The 23,403-nt window shown below is 41.0% G+C and overlaps 1 protein-coding gene across 1 annotated transcript in view; it reads left to right on the top strand.

Moving 5' to 3' along the window:
* Positions 1-2,210: 2,210 nt before the first annotated feature.
* LOC126452313 (uncharacterized) overlaps positions 2,211-23,403 on the top strand; it is an 88,997-nt gene continuing 67,804 nt past the window's right edge. Inside the window, exon 1 of the mRNA XM_050091057.1 lies at positions 2,211-2,297. Coding sequence (XP_049947014.1) covers positions 2,211-2,297 — 87 coding nt within the window. The remainder of the gene's footprint in view (positions 2,298-23,403) is intronic.

The raw sequence follows: 23,403 nt of genomic DNA on the forward strand, positions 1-23,403 counted from the left end.
TTCTCTCCATCTTGCCCCGTGATGATCATACAGATGAATCGACTGTGGACAATAAGAAGCCTTAGGTGATTACCAGCTACAATTAAGCCAAAGCGGTGACGACACAGACGTTCAGTTGTGCGGAACTTCCGACGTGAGCCGCACGTGCAGAAGATGGCCACACACGATCTTCTTCTCGCTACTTAGCTTTCCTGGAATCAATGGGCAAGTGGTTCACTTCTGCAACTAGCATCAGAAAACCCTTACACGACGACAATTCCTCAAAATCCAAGCCCTCGCCCTTTTTCATTGTAAAATGTTATCAACATACTAAATTTTTTCATTGTACATTGTTCTAAAGCTGTGTGAACAAGAAACGAAACGAAACGTAAAGCAAAATATATTAGAGGTCTTACACGGAAAATTAGTGAGGCAGGACAGTTGTAGGCATGGAGGTGTACTGCGCCCTCCCTTTGTGTTTTTGCTTTAGGATGCACCTTTCTAACGGAGGGTACAAAAACAGAATTATCGATGTGTGTTTCTTGTTTTCCAAACACCATAGTTGTGCATTACAAAATTCCCTTTTGAGTATAATTCACCTTTTCTGTACAATCACAGTTCTCACGCCAACGTGTAGTTATCATTTAATATCTTATTTCCGATTGACACAGTCCTTCAGATTAATAAACAAATTAACAGTAATTAATGACAGTCATAATAAGCATAATAACTACAGTTTTGTTTCAAAAATTAGTTTTAAACTACTTGCTAATTTCGTAGTCCATAAGAAGCTGACACCTTTCGCCGACAGTCGTAACCACTTGCATCTAGCTGCTGCATCGGAGTGTATGTGTCATGCGGTAACCGTGACTCATGGTCTGAAGCCGTCTTCTCGCTACCGTCACGTACTTAACAAGGGTGCGGTACGCAGCACTAAGTCTCATGGTCATTATAGTTTTCTTTTCTTTTAATTTTTTAAATAGAAGTGCTCTTACGGAGCATGATGATTCAGTTAATTGCGCAACTGGCGAAAATAACAACAGGATACAGATAGCGATACCTTCAATGTAAATGACGACGTTCCTAGAGAATTCATATGAAAAATTACCCTGATGCCTTCAGCGTAAAATATTGCCTTTAAAAAGAAAAAGTAACTGAGTGAAGCCAGTTTAATTTCATTACCCCAGTATTGCATAATCAGATAGATCTAATCATAAATTACTGAAAGACATTAATTGGTTGAATGTAAGCTATTAATCATGTGGACAAATACTTTTTGTTACTGAATATGCATCCTGTGTGTGTCTGACCAATAATACTATCACCGTTATAGTTCAGCGGCAATTTAGGTGAATCATATCAACAATAAATGGCGCTGTACAATTACCAACACTATTCTGTATTCTAATCTGCAACGAAACTTGTGGGAAGATTACTACATAAATTTCCGTACACAATTTTTCATAACTTGGCACAGCAGTGCTCTTTAGAAACTTCTACTTGCCTGGGGTGACATGAAACAACAATCTTTATATACCTTCCACTTGTTCTCCTGCAGGACGACAGCAGAAATTGTTATGAAAATTTTGCACTTGATGTTTTGCCCATCGACCGCAGTAAAGTATTTTGCCGTTATGTAGTCAAAAGACAATCCAGTCACTTGTACAGACTCTCTTATGCGTTTGGTACAAGCATTCAACTTAATATCTCCGAAATGCAAATTCTAATGAGGTTAGCTGTAATTAAGGCTATCTTCACTTCTAGTCGTCGTTTGTGGAATGATTAGTACAAATTTTGAAGTACAGTACGTTTTTTTACATAAAAGGCAAATTGGAAGTATTGTTGCTTTTAATCAGAAATTGCAATATATTTAAAATGTATGTATGACTGATTGTTTTCTGATTACATAAAGTTCTGAACAAAAATATTAAGTTTGATGACTTTACCTGATACCATTCCTAAGCCGTGACGTCAGCTCCTAGGTGATGATGTAGGCGTATAGCATTCTCAAAGGAAGCACATCAGGTAAGTGAGATGAAACACGTGGTTACCACACAAAAATGAAGTTTCCGAATCAACAGCTTCTGATATCCAGTGCTTACTCGATTACATGTAAAGATCGAATAGAAAGTCATTTACATTGCAGAAGCCACGGCACACGCAACAATGAAAGACAGTTGATGATCGCTAAGTTCGTATCCGCGGAAACGCATCCCTTGAGTCGCTTTAAGATGACGGAGCGTGTCGGAAGTGATCATGTCGCTGTGCCCGAGGTAAAGAGGAGGCCGTACTACGCGCCATGGCTCGAGTACGGAAAGGTAAGTGATGTGTTGCACACGGTTTCAGTAAGAGACGTAGGAGTGGAAAGCGCACGGTTTAGAAGCTACAGAATTCGGATGCGGTGTCCACCGCTTCACTCTTATAAAACGACTTTAATATGGACTCAGTGACTTTGGAACTTACATTCAACGATATTACTTATAATAAGAGCCATGCAAAGATGCTGAGACACTGTGTAGTTATTATTTCTTTGCTAAAAATGGGGGTCGATATTGTGTGGTTTTGTGTTCTACGCATTTCGTAAATAGATGAAATGAAACAGACGTGACCTGTCATTATCAAAATTCCTCCATGACTGATACAAAATCGTAGCTACAGTGATCAAACCGTTGCACTTCGAAATGTGTATCTATATTGCGTTTCATTAAGAATCTGTTGAACTGACATGGCCTTAAAGCGTGTGCGACTCACCCGTTGGATGTTGCTGTTGGTAATTCGTTGCCCTACGTCGTAGCAAGCCTGGTGATAGATTTTCAATTGATACTGCGTAATATCTGATGTTGGTATTTTCCGACAGTTTCTTAATTTCCGAATTTTGGATAAAAAATTGCCGCGAGTGAGAGAAAATACCCGCCAACTTAATTTATGAAGCACAGGAAGTTAGGAAAGAGCAATGTGATTCTTTATCCACATCCGATTAATTATCCGCCGTGTCCACTTCCTATAATTCATCATGGGAACCCTTACCAATAAAAAGGCCTTGGACAGAGAAAGTGAACCTTTATCTTATGTTGTACATCTCACACGTCACACTACCGTTGCTTATATGCTTGACTTGAAATGTCTGTTTTTTGACAGCAAACGCTGGTTGTATGCAATATCATTTGCCTAACGTCAGTAATATTACAATGCTAGCAGCAAATATGAGCTACAAAAAAGTGAAACCATAAAAAATATTACTCAACTTCAGTTTTATAGTTGAAATCAAGAACGTGATACTTCCAAAAATACGCAATATTATAAAATCTGAACGTAATAGGTATCTATGACCACACTTAAGCATTCGAATTGTAGTTCACGATTTGCTGGAGAATTCTACGATCTGGCATTCTGATAAGGTTTTTTGTCGATTTTTCACATAACCTAACTGAAATGTTGAAAATATTTTTTTTTTCGTGGTAACCGAAATTTCACTTCCATAAAGTAACAAAGTAACCATCATCACTTTGGCCCCTAAACTGCAGAACGAAACCACCCCGAATTTTTACAATGTTCTGTTACAGACGGTTCGATTATTTATTTTATTTTCAACATCATTTTCGATATCGTCCCCTTAAGTAAAAGATGTATTTCATTACGTGTTTATAGCAGGTGTATATTACTCTGATGTGTATGGGATGTTATATTTTGAGTAGTTTGTGGGAAATTTGCTACACATGGATAGAAATAAGGAATTACATGCAGTCGAGATGATAGTATATGATCAATGGAAATTTATTTCCTTTTCAGCCCGATATTCATTTATCAAAACAGGGCTAATATTTTTCTGCACTTCCCCTGTTTGTATGTAGGGCCTACACTAATTCTGAGGTGTACATATTCTCCTGATTTTGGCTCGTGTCCAGAAGTTTTATAATCATTCTTATCTCTCTTACATTTATGCAGTTATGCAGTGGATTGGGCTAGTATTCACTGCAATTACATCGTCCTCCAGGAAATAGCTGACTAAGAGAAGGCAGTATGAGTTCTTCCAACATTTCGCAGTAATAAGCACTACAAAGCGGACGCTCAAGTTCCCTCAGCATGCCGCAGCCATTTGCTGATATCCAGCCCCAAACTGTGATAGACGCCCAGCCACACCTTTGGCTCTGCTGGACATATTTACGGTCGTATCTGGTTCCACGTGGTCGTTACACATGGACGGAGCTATTTGGAGCAGTTGGTAAGTATAACTAGTTCCCAGAATGAAAGCGGCATCCTTCTGTAGGCCAGTACGAAATTTAACGTGGCAGCCCTATGTTGCTCTTTCAGCATTTCCTTAACAGACGGTTTCCGTCCATACTTTCCTTCCTCGTTGAGCCGACGACGTATGGTCGACCTGCTCACTGTTAGCTGCAGGATATTTTTAATTTCTCTGCTGCTCCTGAAAGGGTCCTCATCACTGCAGCGGAGTATACTCCTGTCTTCATTCTCTGTGGTAGTCCGTGGGCGTCCAGAGCGACGACTATGGTTTAAGTGGCCATCACCTTCCATCCTCTTCACCCAGAGATGAGTAGTGGATGTTCTGTATCCCAGAACACGGGGAATGGCACTGATACAGTAGCCGTCTTCATAAAGCGCTAGGATACGACCTTTATCAAACTCACTGAGCTGTGTCATGTCGCCTTGACAGAAGTAAGAACCGACTCACAAGCCAACAGGAAACGATGTGCCACACAGGACGTAGATCACTCGCACGAGCACCGAATTCAAATCCATTCAAGATTTCAAGCTTTCAATACTGTGACACACAGATTATATTCACGATTTGATTGGAACGTTTAGAGCAATATCATTAAATCATGTTGCGTACGATCCAATTGTAACCGATAGGTGGGTTCAGTTTATGGGTATATCTGCCAAAATCACTAGTCTGAAATACGCAGCTGTTGATTTACCACATATGTCGTAAAAAACAAGAGCTTGAACCATGATATAAATTGTCATCTAACACAGCTCCTTAAAATAGTTCTATCTGTTTAGCAAAATTCAGGTTAAACAGAAATATGTTTTAGTCGTAACTATTACTTCGAAGAAACGAACATATTTTAGTACTGAAGACTGAAGTAAACTGTGGCGTTCAGTTTATATGAGGTATTGCATACATTGCTGTATGTCACTTAGAACGCTCGTTGTGGGGAGCAGGGGAAACAGTCTCCACAAACTTCCGATTTGTAAGTCTCACAAGGTGAGGGTCTGATATGTGCGCTGCCGATTTTGATCAAATATTGTATGGACGTTCTAGCTGTCTGCTAGACTCTCCCTAGCTTTTCAAAAAATCGAGGCCAAAATTGAGGACGGACAATGGTATTTTCAATGCTGTACACAAAAAGAGCGTCTACAAATACAACGTTTTATTAGTACGTTACTGGTTCTATCTGGTATGTGGTGGCAAAGTGGTATAGAGCAAGAGTACGAATACAAAGGTCTCAGATTCGATCCCTGGTCAGTCCAACGATTTTTATCTCCCATTTTACACTTATTTCCCCTCGGGTAGTGTTTGTCGATGTGAAAAATGCCGAGTTGCACGGTGGTCCGAAAGCCACGTTAAACTGTAGGTAACCCTATTATCTGGCTAGGTAACTCAACTAAAAGGTCAGAGGAAAGCAATGGCATACCACCTACAACTGGACCGTGCTCGTTAAAGCACTGAGTTCCAAAGTTAATGATCTATGGGTTACTGACCTCAGTGCTCGGCCGGTTACTTACGTTTACTGGTATCAAACTACAGCACGAGAACACACAGTCACCGTTCGAGTTGTCAAGGTGGTATACGACGATGCTGTAGACCACAGTTACAATCTTGTTCATGGCTATGTCTTTGTTCCTTTCTGCGTATTTTAAGATATACTTTTATACACTTGGTACGCATCCACATTGATATCTGATAGAGCTGTATTTAGCAACATGAATCAGAAATATTCTGATATATTGCTCGGAAAACATATGTCAGTGCAGCGAGATTTCGTTTGAGTGTTGCGCATGGCGCAAGAAATATTTGTGATTTGCTTGCTTCTGTGATAGGTTTCACCCCACTGAATGCGCGAAAGTTCATGAATAGACTATCAATAATTGGAATTACGCATTAATACACTTAAAAGATGTATCTTTGCATTGTATAACCCGATGAAAATAACTATAAATAGATTATAAGCCTACTTGCTTATTACTCGAGCTTCTTGATGCTTTCCTCAAAAAATTAAAACGAAAAAGACAGAAAGAGAGAGAAAACAAATGTATTTCAAATATCACCTCGGTGACGCAATGTTCGTCTCTTGATGTAAAGCAAGGACAGTTGATAGGTAATATCTCGTGGTAGTAGCGATATGAATGGCTACAGTGTTCTCTCTGTTACTGAATTCTGTTCTGGTTGTTTGCAGTGGGAAAAAAGTGGTAAGAACACCTATTCAGTGCACCATTTGCCGCGCGGTCTGGGGGGGGGGGGGGGGGGGGGAGGTTCCACTCGTGGACTGTGCGGCTGGTCTCGGCGGAGGTTCGAGTCCTCCCTCGGGCATTTGTGTGTGTCTTTGCTCTTAGGATAATTTAGGTTAAGTACTGTGTAAGCTTAGGGACTGATGACCTTAGCAGTGCCTCCCATAATATTTCACACACATTTTTGCATTGCACCATTTAAATACTCAGACGTTCTTGGTTATTTTGTTATTGTTATTCGTCACCTCACAACAACTTTCCTATCACTCATTGCCGCCGATGCACGTAAGGAATGGATCAGGATGAATGGAATGTGGGATGTATCGTCACGGAGAATATACACAATTATCTCGGCGTCTTGTGTTCAGTTGTTTTTGTTGTTGTTGTTTTTGTTGTTGTGGTCTTCAGTCCCGAGACTGGTTTGATGCAGCTCTCCATGCTACTCTATCCTCTGCAAGCTTCTTCATCTCCCAATACCTACTGCAACCTACATCCTTCTGAATCTGCTTGGTGTATTCATCTCTTGGTCTCCCTCTACGATTTTTACCCTCCACGCTGCCCTCCAATACTAAATTACTGATCCCTTGATGCCTCAGAACATGTCCTACCAACCGATCCCTTCTTCAAGTCAAGTTGTGCCACAAACTTCTCTTCTCCCCAATCCTATTCAACACCTCATCAGTAGTTATGTGATCTACCCACCTTATCTTCAGCATTCTTCTGTAGCACCACATTTCTAAAGCTTCTATCCTCTTCTTGTCTAAACTATTTATCGTCCATGTTTCACTTCCATACATGGCTACACTCCATACAAATACTTTGAGAAACGACTTCCTGACACTTAAATCAATACTCGATGTTAACAAATTTCTCTTCTTCAGAAACGCTTTCCTAGGCATTGCCAATCTACTTTATATATCCTCTCTACTTCGACCATCATCAGTTATTTTGCTCCCCAAATAGCAAAACTCCTTCACTACTTTAAGTGTCTCATTTCCTAATCTAATATCCTCCTTTCACGACACTGTCCACTCCGTTCAACTGCTCTTCCAAGTCGTTTGCTGTCCCTGACAGAATTACAATGTCATCCGCGAACCTCAAAGTTTTTATTTCTTCTCCATGGATTTTAATACCTACTCCGAATTTTTCTTTTGTTTCCTTTACTGCTTGCTCAATATACAGATTGAATAAGATTGGGGAGCGGCTACAACCCTGTCGCACTCACTTCCCAACCACTGCGTCCCTTTCATGCCCCTCGATTCTTATAACTGCCATTTGGTTTCTGTACAAATTGTAAATAGCCTTTCGCTCCCTGTACTTTACCCCTGCCACCTTTAGAATTTGAAGAGAGTATTCCAGCCAACATTGTCAAAAGCCTTCTCTAAGTCTACAAATGCTAGAAACGTAGGTATGCCTTTCCTTGATCTAGCTTGTAAGATGAGCCGTAGGGTCAGTATTGCCTCACGTGTTCCAATATTTCTACGGAATCCAAACTGATCTTCCCCAAGGTCGGCTTCTACTAGTTTTTCCATTCGTCTGTAAGGAATTCACGTTAGTATTTTGCAGCCGTGACTTACTATACTGACAGTTCGGTAATTTTCACATCTGTCAACACCTGCTTTCTTTGGGATTGGGATTATTATATTCTTCTTGAAGTCTGAGTGCATTTCGCCTGTCTAATACATCTTGCTCACCAGATGGTAGAGTTTTGTCAGGACTGGCTCTCACAACACCGTCAGTAGTTCTAATGGAATGTTGTCTACTCCCGGAGCCTTGTTTCGACTCAGGTCTTTCAGTGCTCTGTCGAACTCTTCACGCAGTATCATATCTCCCATTTCATCTTCATCTACATCCTCTTCCATTTCCATAATATTGTCCTCAAGTACATCGCCCTTGTATAGACCCTCTACATCAGGCTGTTCCAGCCGAGCTCGAGGGAGCCGGAGCGGTCCGGAGCGCTCACTGCGGCAGCTCGGAGCCCGCATGGAGGGGGAAAGCGAACTCACTGCCCCCTGGCCGCATGCAGCCGCAACTGACGCAATAATCCGTGTTGAATGACAGCTATGACTAGCCACGGGAGCCCTGTACCTCTATTGGAGGATACCTTTCTATTCATTGAGAGGGATGTTAGTCCGCAGTGTCTTGTATGTCATAAAGTATTTAATTCTGAGAAGAGGTACAATATAAAACGACATTATACACCTCTTCACGGAGCGCACTACGATCAGGTAGAAGGCGTTGATCGCAGAGAACTGGTAGCCAGGCTTAAGAACGACATACCAGGAGACGGAAGTTTAAAAACGGTTTCGTAATACGGAGGGTATCAAAACATGCAACATACTTCGTGTTCTGTAATGCGTTTATAATTTTCAGGTGAATGATAGCGGAGAAAACAGTACTGAATCTGTAATTCGAGCAAGCTACAGGGTCGCTCACATCATTGCGACGAGTGGCAAGCCGTTTTCGGTGGGACAATTCGTAAAATAGTGCATGGTAGCAGTTGCAGAATGTTTTTTCTCAACGGAGATGCAAGCAATTGAAGGGGTGTGCCTGTCGAAGCAAACAATGTCCCGTCGAATCCTAGACATGGCAACGGATTTAGAGACACAGCCAGGAAAAAGGCGGAGATCTCTGTTGCATTTTCGCTAGAGCATGACGAAAGCACCGACATATCGGAGTGTGCTCAGCTTGCAGTCTTTGTGCGTGGTGTTGACATGGAGCTGCAAGTAACTAAAGAACTCTTGAATCTGTACCACTCGACTACACTGCAACAGGACGTGACATTTTTGAAGCTGTTTGTGAATCAGAGGGCAATATGAATTTGCTGTGGGATAAGCTCCATTCTGTAGCGACAGACCGTGCACCACAAATGATCAGGCGCCACTAAGGTTTTGCTTCTCGTTTGAAAAATAAACTCAGGAATTCCGGAAAGACATTTTGACTCTTCATTGTTTTATTCACTAAGACGCAATGTGTGCTGAAACAGTAGAGCTAGGTGGCGTAACGAAAGATGTTGTGAAGTGTGTGAATTTTGTGCGGCGTCACGGTATGAATCATCCCCAATTCAAAGGGTTCCTGAGAGATATGGAAGCGGAGTATGGGGATATACCTTACCACAGTACAGTTCGTTGGCTGAGTCGGGGAAAAGTTCTTGATGTTTTCTTTGCCGTTCGTGAGGAAATGTCCCTTTTTCTCTAAATGAAAGGGGAAGAAATGCGTTGTCTGAATGATACAAAATGGCGTTCCTAGCTGAGATAACTATGCATCTGAATAACTTAAACGTGCCATTGCAGGGCAAAGGGCAGCTAATCGTAGACATGCATGACCAGATCAAAGCGTTCATGCAAAAGTTACGTTTATTTGAGAGGCAGATGAGTAATGGACATTTAGCGTTCTTCAATCGTCTTGCTTCTTTAAAACTATCTGAAGATACTACTTTCGTCGAATACCAAGCAAAGTTAAAGCAGCTCATCACATCGTTTGAAATACGATTCCGAGACCTCACTAGTTTGAAAATGGAACTTAAGGTGGTCAGCGCTCCTTTTTCAGTTTCCCCCGACGACTTGCCATCGTCACTTCAATTGTAGATTATTTATTTGCAAAATTCATCTTTGTTGAAAGAGAGGTACTACGACATGTAGGATTTGTCACAATGGTATCGTGCATTACAGCAAAAAACATTTCCCAAGCTTCACAACAATGCCGCTCAGATCATGTGCATGTTTGGATCTACGTATTGTTGTGAGCAGCATTTCTCAGCAATGAAAAGACTAAAAAGTAAGGAACGATCGTTTCTTCAGGATGCAACAAAGAAGGCCATCCTCCGCATTCACGCTGCGAACACTTTGACGCGTGATATTTCCGACCTTGTAATGAAAAAAAAAAATGTCAAGCTACAGAGGCCAAATGAATTTAGTATGCTATTTCTTGTAAAACAGTTGTTTCTTATTTATTTCCTGAACATCGTATTTCCTGGTGTAGCACGTCACCACGTCTTAGCAGCTAAGAATATGAGGTTGTCGATCTTGTAAGACGCAGCTGGCACATCAAAACGCTTGCCTTGCCGCCTGCCTCAGCCAGCCGTGCCACGTACCGGCGTGCCGGCCCACTTGAATGATCACAGCGAGCGACACGGCTCCCTGGAGCAGGGAGCGCTCCGCGGCTCACAACGGAGCCGACGAGCTGGAACAGCCTGCTCTACATACGCCTTCCACCATTCTGCTTTCCTTCTTTGCTTAGAACTGGGTTTCCATCTAAGCTCTTGACATTCATACAAGTGGTTCTCTTTTCTCCAAAGGTCTCTTTAATTTTCCTGTAGGCAGTATCTATCTTACCCCAAGTGAGATAAGCCTCTACATCCTTACATTTATCCTCTAGCCATTCCTGCTTCGCCATTGTGCACTTCCTGTCGATCTCATTTTTCAGACGTTTGTATTCCCTTTTGCCTGCTTCATTTACTGCGTTTTTATATTTACTCCTTTCATCAATTAAATTTGATGTGTTGGCAAATGTGCCAACACCTTGTAGATAGAGGAGGCCGAAATGCACGCTATCTAACGCAGACGGGCGTGAATTCTGGAACAGGATAAGTAGTGAATGGTAGCAAGAAAAGTACGTAGCTGCTATACTTAACTTTTATATCTTCATGTGAATACAGCATTCTTGATGAGACATTTCATACGATAACTATCAAACTATGTAAGGCTAATGGCGCCTTGCTAGGTCGTAGCCATGGCCTTAGCTGAAGGCTATTCTAACTGTCTCTCGGCAAATGAGAGAAAGGCTTCGGCAGTGTAGTCGCTAGCAAAGTCGTCGTACAACTAGGGCGAGTGCTAGTCCGTATCTCGAGACCTGCCTTGTCGTGGCGCTCGGTCTGCGATCACACAGTGGCGACACGCGGGTCCGACATGTACTAAAAGGACCGCGGCCGATTTAAGCTACCACCTAGCAAGTGTGGTGTCTTGCTGTGACACCACAAAATTCAATATTTCTTCTGTTACCCAAGGATTTCTAGTAGCCCTCGTCTTTTGACCTACTTGATCATCTGCTGCCTTCACTACTTCATCCCTCAAAGCTACCCATTCTTCTTCTACTGTATTTCTTTTCCCCATTCCTGCCATTTGTTCCCTTACGCTTTCCCTGAAACTCTGTACAACCTCTTGTTTGGTCAGTTTATCCAGGTCCTATCTCCTTAAATTCCCACCTTTTTGCAGTTTCTTCAGTTTTAATCTACAGTTCCTAACCAATAGATTGTGGTCAGAGTCCACATGTGCCCCTGGACATGTCTTACAATTTAAAACTTAGTTCCTAAATATGTCTTACCATTATATAATGTATCTGATACCTTTTAGTATCTCCAGGGTTCTTCCATGTATACAACCTTCTTTCATGATTCTTGAACCAAGTGTTAGCTATGATTAAGTTATGCTCTGCACAAAATTCTACCAGGCAGCTTCCTCTTTCATTTCTAAGCCCCAATCCATATTCACCTTCTGTGTTTCCTTCTCTCCCTTTTCCTACTACCGAATTCCAGTCACCCATGACTATTAAATTTTCGTCTCCCTTCACTATCTGAATAATTTCTTTTATTTCATCATACATTTCTTCAATTTCTTCGTCATCTGCAGGGCTAGTTGGCAAATAAACTTGTACTACTGTAGTAGGCGTGGGCATCGTGTCTATCTTGGCCACAATAATGCGTTCACTATGCTGTTTGTAGTAGCTTGCCCACATTCCTATTTTCTTATTCTTTATTAAACCTACCCCTGCATTACCCCTATTCGACTTTTTATTTATAGCCCTGTATTCGCCTGACAAAAGATCTTATTCCTCCTGCCACCGAAATTCACTAATTCCCACTATATCTAACTTTAACCTATCCATTTCCCTTTTTAAATTTTCTGACCTACCTGCCCGATTAAGGGATCTGACATTCCAAGCTGGAATCCGTAGAACGCCAGTTTTCTTTCTCCTGATAACGACGTCCTCCTGAGTAGTCCCCGCCCGGAGATCCGAATGGGGGACTATTTTACCTCCGGTATGTTTTACCCAAGAGGACGCCATCATCATTAACCACACAGTAAAGCTGCATGCCCTTGGGAAAAATCACGGCTGTAGTTTCTCCTTGCTTTCAACCGTACGCAGTACCAGCACAGCAAGGCCGTTTTGGTTAGTGTTACAAGGGTTGACCAGTCAATCATCCAGACAGTTGCCCTTGCAACTACTGAAAAGGCTGCTGCCCCACTTCAGGAACCACACGTTTGTCTGGCCTCTCAACAGATACCACTCCGTTGTGGTTGCACCTACGGTACGGCTGTCTGTATGGCTGAGGCACTCAAGCCTCCCCACCAACGGCAACGTCCATGGTTCATGGGGGGTTGTGTTCCGGGTAATATGAAAATCTCAGTAAGAGAAGACAACAATGGGATGCCGGTGATTCAGGCAATAATACCCAACTATTTCTGTCGACTTAACACCATGACCACAGACAAATTGGCTTCTCAATGTATTTTGATTATACTTCATTAGCCTTCTTGTGAGCACATTCTGATACCTCGTGGGTGCAGGCATAATATTTAGCTTTTTGAACACCGAGCAATAACATACAAAGGTAGTAGATGGAAGTATACATAGTAACAATCAGATTTGTGGGTGTGGATCCAGTTCACCATTAGAAGACTTAACAAAAGCAATGAATACGCTGGTTATTATACATTATTTGTATAAATCTGAAGATGAAAAAGCGCAGATCTGCAAAGTGCCACATCTGCACTTTAGTTTCTGTCTTAATGAGCATAATTTTTAGTTTCTTGATTATTATGTGGCACAGAATAATTAGTTAACTTTGTTTCTTATAGCTTCCATTCCCACCAACATTTTTCTAGATTCTCGGGCAATTCATGAAATTCTACTTGTATGATCACAAGACTGCAAATAGATGCAATCGATTTCAAGGTGCAACGTGTTTGTTATCTTACTTTTTCTGACAGATGGGCAAAGTTGATTTCCAAAGACTTTTTGTTGTACTGAAATAATCTTTTGTCACAAAGTAACAGGGTAAGTGTTTTATTCGGATATATTTTGTGGGAAACTGTAATTGTGACTGAAGTTTATACACCTTAATGTTAGACACAGCTGGTAGGAGGAAACGCTGCATATTAACCAAACCTCGCGCCTCCTCTCCGTATCCTCCTATGACACTAGCACGGGATTCTCCTCGCGCACTTCTACAGAGCTGTTCCTAGCATAACCGAGAATTGGCAACATTGTCACAAAAATTTGACAACACTGTGACTGTGCATTCATTTCTACGTATAGTACCAAATTGACTTGCTCAATTCACTTGATATTCACTTTCCATTTGAATGACTCGTGCTGTATAGCCCCTAGACAGTGAGACAGAAAATTCAATTTCTTGGCTAAGGAAATGCTATTCTTCATGTAAATGACAACTTTTACTATCTTTCACGATGCGTTATGAGGCTGAGCGACCAATACCATGATGAGAGTGGGCTGCTGGCAGCAGTGTGTCCGTAGCCCCGTGCCTCTGCCCGTATCTCGTCTCGCAACGGCTCAGTGAGTCGTCTGTTCGAACTGTGGCAGGGATCAGCTGGTGAGAGCTTTTTTTCTGATTTATTTTATTGAGCTACGAATTTTCAGAAAAAATTCTGTAACGAAATCGTAAGAAAACCTGTACTACACATCAAGTCTTCTTGGTAGCTCGACACAGCAAGTTGTGTTAATGGTCATACAGCTTGGCTTTCTGACTGCCAAGTTGCTTCACATTACTAGCATCTTCAGTTTCATCTCTGAAAAAATTCGATTCGACTGTCAACGATACTAATTTCAATATTGGTCTTCACTTAAGACACATGCCTGGAAAGGAAATTAACCTCTTGATTTCTATAGGGTCTATATGCTAAATTTCCACAGTAGCAATTAGAAACTCCCTGCAAACATTTGCTCTCTGTGCCTTGACTAACACATATGAATCCATGACAAAAATAAATTATTTGAAAAATCTCCTGTGAAAGGAAATAGAACAGGATGTGATGCTTTAATTATAGAACACTGTATCAGGAACAATGAAATTAATTCAGTGCCATATTGATGTATTGCATACCAGTGTAATGAAATACTCATCAAATAAAAACGGTTTTGTGGCCCCATTGCTATCGAGTGTGAAACACAAAACATAGATTTTATGGCTCAAATGGTTGAAATGGCTCTGAGCACTATGGGACGTAACTTCTGAGGTCATCAGTCCCCTAGGACTTAGAACTACTTAAACCTACCTAACCTAAGGACATCACACACATCCATGCCCGAGGCAGGATTCGAACCTGCGACCGTAGTGGTCGCGCGGTTCCAGACTGAAGCGCCTAGAACCGCTCGGCCACACCGGCCGGCTACAGATTTTATGGACCACCACTCAACAGCATTAAAGCATGTTACACTGTCGAGAGTGCGGAGTGGAGCAGATGTTGAGATGTTGTCGGCAGAAGGCGAGGCAATGCAGTGCCTCAGCCCTCCCACCCCGCCCCCCCCCCCCCGCCATCACGGTACGCAGCAAACGGGTCTATGAGAACTCAGGAACTCGGCCACGGCCATCTGCCTCTGACAACCACATGCGTCTAAGAAATCTCTCGCTAAAATAGTGTTGAACCAAACTGTTATTGACAATGTGACAGAAAGCGAAATATATTGTAGATTCGCTTGAATTGCACTCATAACTTTAGCACGAAGAGGAAAGTGGCGTTAAAAGTGTTGTCGACATGTGCTTTTTCTTCCCAGATGTCGTATTGGCTAGTCTCGTGTTTTACCTCAAGACTATGGTTGTAGTCAAGACTGATGCACTCAGACTGCAGTCAAGACTTCCTAGAGGATATGCCGTAATCTACAGTGTTTCCAGATCGAGGATACTGCTGGACATAGAATTCTGAGGGGAGCACGACTGTATTGTCCACCTTACATGAACGACTCAGCGGTCAGTTTTCTTACCTAAGGCTGTATCTACAACACACATTGCACGCTGAAGACCCAGAAGAATTAAAAAAAATAGTTTATGAGAGCAACGTTAACTATAGTGTTATAAGCGTTCATAGTATTGTATACGTGTGTGTAAATGCCGTCCAATACCCACTCAAGGAAGACAAGGATAAACAGTCTAGCTTCAATATTATAAATACGCTTCAGTTTGTGAAAGAACTCAGACTTAGATTGATAATCATTTTGAATATTTAGCAATACTGTACCCATTGGTGTTAAACTCGTTTTCAACCAATGATTCCCACAGCTACAGAAACACCACTTGTGATACCTCTTAGACAAAATACTTACGCAGTGCTATCAGACGGAAAGATCAACCTGACACAAACTGTGGAAAGTTTGTTTTACAACTTTCGTACCTGGATAAAGAGCATTTCATGTTTGAGATATCTGTGGAAGTTGCTGCATAAGACGATTTAAGAAGAAACTATATTCGTTCAGCTACGACAATTTTTAAAGAAATCATCTTAACGGCACTAAATCGTGGTTTGTGAATCGTTTACCAGCCGCACTCTGCCACATTTCGCTGGTTGGAGGGCAAAAAGCTTGCTGACAAGTTTCACAGAAGGAAAAGGGGGACGAAATGTCTGTCACTGGAAGGTCATGTTTTATTTAAATGATTAACAAATCAATTAAAACGAACAGTGAGGTTGTCAGTATAAGCACATTACTGTTGTCAGTATAATGTCGCACTGCCCACGGCCTGTAATGATAAAGGGCCCCTTTAGATCAGGCATATTGTATACAGAAGTGGAAGAGAGAGCACCACTGAATTCTACAATCCGTATGCATTGCATTCACACAGAAATTACTGTTACAGTGTACTAATGGAGCCAACGAGTGAATTGCATATTTTTCCGTTGAGAAAGAGCACTGGGAAACAGTCTTCGCTCCATTAGGTTACTTAAACTGGTGTCACTCTGAGCTAGAATTAATGGTCAGTTTTATTTTATTTCATGAACCGATAGCCATTTAAAGGAACAGGTCTCTTATTTTACTTGTACTTGATTGAACTACAGACGTTGAAAAATTTGATGCTGGACTGTGGTTTTAATTCGTATCTCCTCTCTCGAGGATCTGAATCTCTCGGAACAGTAAGGTTCAATCATTTCATTCCTTCTCCCAAGACTGCAATCTTCTCTAGGTCTCCTCCAAAGATAAGTATGTGGGTCCGAATCCTGATCCAGTACGAAACTATTCATAATTTCATTTCAAGCCTTATCACGAGCATACCGGCCTGCTAGTGAAAATTAACATTCATTTTTAATGTCTGTTCACGTTTTGCCAACATTCGCAATAAGTGTCGTTATTTCTGGTCAACCACGCACAAATCATACTGTTGGTGAGTAACCAATTGATACTTAATCTGCATTCGTGGATGACAAAGAAGGCGTGCTGTTCGACTGTCGCTCAGGCACAAAAAATTTTATCCTAATTTTAGATTCAAACACCTAGCAGCTGCTAATAAAAACCGATACAGAACATTTGATTTTACTTAGTTAACAATCCAATTACGTGTTGGGTTCGTATCTCCGTCACACGACTTCACATCATGCGCTTCATCTTTAAATGCATGCACACTTTTTTTACTTCTGAATGGAGGTATATCAGACATCTTTCGTGGTTAGCTAACAGGGACGAAGAGTCCCAGTTCATTACAAAAATTGTCGTCTTTTATTTTCAAATTTAGATTTGGTTACTGGTATTGGCAAAAATTGCCGTAATTCATGACTCTTCATGGCTAGTCGTCAATATAATGTGATTGGAACAAGAATTAATCTAATGTAATCTAATCTAATCTAAAGATCATGAATACGACATTTCGTTTATTTTTATTTGTACGTTGTGCTCGAGTATCGGCGAGGCACAGAAACGCCTGTGAATGAGTTTCTTAGTTTTAAGTACACTTACGAAAGAAATATAAAAACAGCTATGAGAGTTACTGATTTATGATGCTTAGGTTGCAGTCAGTTCTGAGTATTATTAGTAACTACACTCCAGTCCCTAAACCTAGTTACAGAAATGCGAATCATACGCATTACGTATTCCAGGCCGCGACAGCCACGTCTTTGAGGTGCCTGCTATGGTCACTTCCCAGCCCGCTGTAGGATCACATCGGTTCGTCTTCTTCCTGCTGCTAATGTAACTGAGATTTGGCAAGAAGGCAAGGTATGTTTGGCAACTCTGTAGTCGACGAGTTACTTTCTGGGGTGCACAGAATTAAGCCTCAAAGTTCACTCGATTTTTCCTGTCATGTCCTTTGCAGAATCTGAGTTATTTTCGCTTGAGGTGTAACGAAAGATTGTAAATTTACGGTTTTCAGACCAGGACAGTCCTTTAATGTGGAAATCGCAACTAATCTTGTCCTTTAAATAGCGATTTTACGAGTTGTAGTCACTATTGGCCTAGTAATAAGAATGCAAGACACATACATGAGTGCTAGCTATATGGTAACGTGCTGTCCTGTTAAAATGAAGCGTCTGTTCTGGTTCGTGATTCCAGTCCCGCTGACTGCAACGTTTTTATCCCTTCTACAAGCAGTCAGATCAAACACCGATAGGGAAAACGCAAGAAAATACTTTCCGCTCATAGTGCAATGGTGAAAAACTTAACAATGCGGCACAAGACATAAGGTCTCTTTCCGTTGCTGACAAGCAAATTTTGGGTTTCCAGGAATACATAACTTTATTTATGAAATGCTACATTTGCATACCTTTTTAATATGACACAGCATACCAATCAAACATAGACCCAATCGAAATCTAAGTGAGTAGTATCTTACTAATTCTGTCCGATAGAGGAACGCTTCTGTACAGATACTCAGCTATATTAAAACAGACTTTCATCGGAAGGTTATCATGGGTAGTTTCATTTCATTTCTTATTTTACAGTGCACAATTTGGTAGGGTTTCTTTTAGTGTTTAATTTCTCTCTCATGTTTACTATTGTTTAGTCATCAACGATATATGCGAATTCTCTGATGTTATTTATAACAGTCTGACAATGTAAATTCAGTTTATTGATTACATGCATGTAGAAAACTTGTTCTGAGTTAAAGCTGTCAAACAAGGTTTGAAGAAGAATAAAATGCCACTACCACACGACAGCTAATGTAGAAAATAATTTTCTGATGTATTTTGGCACGATGCGATCTTCCCATACATAATACAAAAGTTTCGAGATGCATCGGCTGCCTGGCCGTCTATTACACCTGAATATAACAAAATGCCACAGCAGTCGGCCCTTTTTCCACATGCGACTGTTTTTGGTTGAGAAGTGAAAGGAATTATGTTCAAGGTTCCATTAGATTGATAACTTCAGCAGATAGCAGAATTGCGTTTTAAAAAATGTAGCTGTGAATGAATTTGAACTCGCGACATTTCGTCTACAGTGCACTCCATATACCGTTACACTACTAGCTTAAGCCTAGCTACAGCATCTCCAGAAGTCAACAACAATTCCACCAGAACTTCCGCATTCCACAGTGTTGTGAGATAATGCATAAGGCCAGAAACATCTCAGAGACAGACAGTTCCAGCTTTTCTTTTGCACTGCAAGACGTTTTCAACCAACAGATTGCGCAATACAGTAGCTCAAATGGAAATAAACACTTCCTATTTAAATTTCTGCATCCTACACTGTTGGCAGTTCTGTGTAGGTGGCTGGTACGTGATTTTATTCCGGTGATTACAAAATAGAGTCGAATGTATGCACTGGGTAGCCGAGGCAGCTAGTTCATGGCGATTCGGTCAACCAAGTAAATGAATGTACTGAACATGCTGCAAACCACTGCAGGGAGCCTGTGTGTCAGAATTCTCATCCAGTGTGGCGCAACGGCGTTACAATAGAAAAATGAGCCACAAGGAAGAGGATTTGATGGCCTGTTGGATTGCTGATCGATTCATATACTCATGTTCTGGGTTCGATTCCAACTTCTACCGATTACTTTTGGGAGGGAGAGACAGATTCTATCCTCTTCTGGCTACGCCAAGTGAAGAAGGTATAATGGCATTGTGGTCTGAAATTCACATTAAACATGATATTCCTTCTCTACCATGTAGACGTTAGGTTGAACCACAAAGTCAGGAGTGGCGAAAAGTGGGAACACCATCACCAGTAACCTTTCTTATGCTTGTTATTTATTTCTAGTGACGAGGCAAACCCTGTGTATGGTCACTGGACACTTATTCCATCTTTTATTTAAGCTTCTGTATGTCGATAAAATTGATTCTGAACTGGGAATGCATTTCAGGCCGCCCTTAACGCGGAATTTGATCCCTTCGTGACTACAATTTGTTGTTTGTTCAAAACTGCAGGTTCCTCAACATCTCGACATACTGCAGGTGAATGGGTTCGAATGCTTAAAGTTTTCATTATGCATTTTCAGGCTCTAGCATGAGAACACCTATCTGCTGGTGGGTAATAATTTTGATTTTTAATGCATTTTCATTCGTTGTCAAAACTAATGATATCTGAAGTTTTTGACTCCCAGTGAGACACATAACTAATTGCGAGATCACTGTAAGTACAAGGATATTATTCCGAGCTGCTGGTGGAGAAAATTTCGGTAGCTATCGTCTCTTTGAGTGTAGTCAAACAACGACATGTGTGGGGTTCGATTACCAGTCAGCACTGAACTCTTCGTCATATTATTTCTTGTTAAAACATGCTCACATGTTGCTGCTGGTGTAACAAACCCATATTTAACGTTCGTTTTCTTTAGAATGTAATTTTTTCTTTCCCAGGACTCCAACCTGGCACCTAGCCTTGTTAAAGTTTCGTCTCGTCATTTCAGTTAAAACATCTAGCTACTGCCGAGAAAATCCGACATGTCACAGTTGATTGTGCTTCGATGACAATCCAATTAGGTTCTGGGTTCGAATCCCTGTCCAACACAAAGCTTTACCTCACGGCATTTCAAGTAAGTTACTTGTGAAGAAGCATATATTCAACATCTCTCGTAGTTCGTTAACAGGGACAGTAGATGCTGGGTAGGAATTCGCGTCCGTTAAAAATGTCTGCGTTGTGTAATTTAAAGTTGATATTTGTTAACTGATACTGTCTAAAATCGAGGTACATCACTCTCTGTATGCCTGATCAGGAATGACTGTTAGTTTCTGTCAGTCACGAAATCTTTGCTCAGTCTGCATGAGCTGGGTTTGAATCCATATGCGGAACAAGACGGTTCGTCGAGCCATTTGAAGTTCATACAAATTCTCAACTAGCTGCTAGTGAATAGCTTAAATTTTTAATGTCATTTTCTGTTGAATAATAAGTACGGTATGTTACTTCCAAGACGAAATCATGAATACGACGAACTTACTACGTGCATTACCTATCTGACGTAATAATGAGAGTGGTAACATTTCATATATGTCACATATTGTAATAAATGTGAGCTTACAAGCCTGAAGAACCGTCATATCTGTGATAAGATGTAAAGTAATACCAAGGTACTACAAATATCAGGGAACATCTTGAGTTATTGCGACACAGAACAGTGTTTTCTAATGGTTACTTGTTGGAACAATTTTCAATAGTCAAACGACTGTACCGAGGGGCGATTATAGGACCTGCTAGACATCTGCGTTATGAGAGTTGTATGCGAATCAGGCAAAATGCAATTCAGGTCGTTCGGATACGTATGAGCACGATTGTACAGTCGTGCTCAAAAGTATCCGAACGACCTGAATTGCATTTCGCCTGATTCGAATGCAACCCACATAGCGCAGCTGTCTAGCAGGTCCTCTAATCTCCCCTCGGTACAGTCGTTTGACTATTGAAAGTGGTTCCAACAAGTAACCACTAGAAAACACTGTTCTGTATCGCAATAACTCAAGATGTTCCCTGATATTTGTAGTACCTTGGTATTACTTTAAATCTTATCACAGATATGACGGTTCTTCAGGCTTGTAAGCTCACATTTATTACAATATGTGACATACATGAAATGTTACCACACTCATTATTACGTCAGATCGGTAATTCACGTACTAAGTTCGTCGTATTCATGATTTCCTCTTGAAAATAACATTCCGTAATTATTATTTAACACAAAATGTCAATAAAAATTTAAGTTATTCACGAGCAGCTAGTTGAGAATACGTATGAACTTCAAATGACACGACGAACCGTCTCGTTCTGCATATGGATTCAAACCCAGGACATGCAGACTAAGCAAAGACTTCGGGACTGACGGAAATTAAAATCGAGGTATATCACTCTCTGTATGCCTAGTCAGGAATGACTGTTAGACAGTATCAGATGGCAGATATCTACTTTAAATTACAGAACGTAAACATTGTTAACGGACGCGAATTCCTACCCAGCATCTATTGTCCTTGTTAACGAACTACGAGAGATGTTGAATATTGCTTCTTCCCAAGTAACTTACCTGAAATGCCGTGATGTAAAGCTTTGCGTTGGACAGGGATTCGAACCCAGAACCTAATCGGATTGTTATCGAAGCACAATAAACTGTGACACATCGGATTTTCTCGGCAGTAGCTAGATATTTTAACTGAAATGACGAGACGAAACATTAATTTTTTCCTTCCCAGGACTCCAACATGGAACCTAGCGCTGTTATTTATTAGAGAAAACGAACGTTAAATATGGGTTTCTTACATCAGCCGCGACATGTGACCTTGTTTGAACTAGAAATAATATGACGAAGAGTTCAATGCTGACTGGGAATCGAACCCCCACACATACCGTTGTTGACTACACACAAAGAGACGTCAGCTACAGAATTTTTCTCCACCAGTAGCTCGGAATAACATCCTTGAACTTAGAGTGATCTCTCCAATAGTTCTGTGTCTCACTGGGAGTCAAAAACGTTAAACATCGTCAGTGTTGACAACGAATGAAAATATATTAAAAATCGAAATTATTATCCACCAGCAGAATAGGTGTTCTCATGCTAGAGCTTGATAATACAAATGAAATCTTTAGTGCCGGGCCAGGATTCGAATCCATTCACGCGCAATATGTGGAGATGTTAGGAAATCTGCAGTTCTGAGCAAACAACAAATTGTAGCCGAGCTTTATTGTCACGTAGGGATCAAATTCCGCGTTAAGGGCGGTCTGAGTTGCATTCCCAGATCAGAACCAATTTTATCGACATACAGAAGCTCAAATAAAAGATGGAATAAGTGTCCTGTGACCCTATATTGCGTTTGTTTCGTCACTAGTAATAAATAACTAGTATAAGAAAGGTTACTGGTGACAGAGTTTCTACATGTCGCCACTCCTTACTTTATTGTGGTTCCACCTAACGTCTCCTTGGTAGAGAAGGAATATCACGTTTAATATGATTTTTGAGACCAAAATGCCATTATTACTTCTTCACTTGGCGTAGCCTGAAGAGAACAGAATCTGTCTCTCCTTATCAAAAATTATCAGCAGAAGTCGGAATCGAACCCAGATCATAAGTATATTAACCTAGCATCAATGCAAGAGACCACCAAATTATCTGCCCTATTACTCATTATTGTATCATAACAATGTTGCTGCACACTGGATGATAATTCTGACACATAGACTCCCGGTAGTGGTTTGCAGCATGTTCAGTACATTCATTTACTTGGTTGACCGAATTACCATGAACTAGCTGCCTCGGCAACCCAGTGGATACATTCGATTCTTTTGTAATCACCGAAATAAAATCACGTAACTGACACCTACACAGAACTGCCAACAGTGTAGGATGCAGAAATTTAAACAGGAAGTGTTCCTTTCGAGTTGAGCTCCTCTATTGCGCTATCTGTTTGTTAAAAACGTCGTGCAGTGCAAAAGAAAAGCTGTAACTGTCTGTCTCTCAGAAGTCTAGATCCGGCCATATGCATTATCTCACAGCACTGTGCAATGCGCAAGTTCTGGAGGAACTGTTGTTGAGTTCTGGAG

Source organism: Schistocerca serialis, unplaced genomic scaffold (assembly GCF_023864345.2).
Source record: "Schistocerca serialis cubense isolate TAMUIC-IGC-003099 unplaced genomic scaffold, iqSchSeri2.2 HiC_scaffold_849, whole genome shotgun sequence".
NCBI classification, from domain to species: domain Eukaryota; kingdom Metazoa; phylum Arthropoda; class Insecta; order Orthoptera; family Acrididae; genus Schistocerca; species Schistocerca serialis.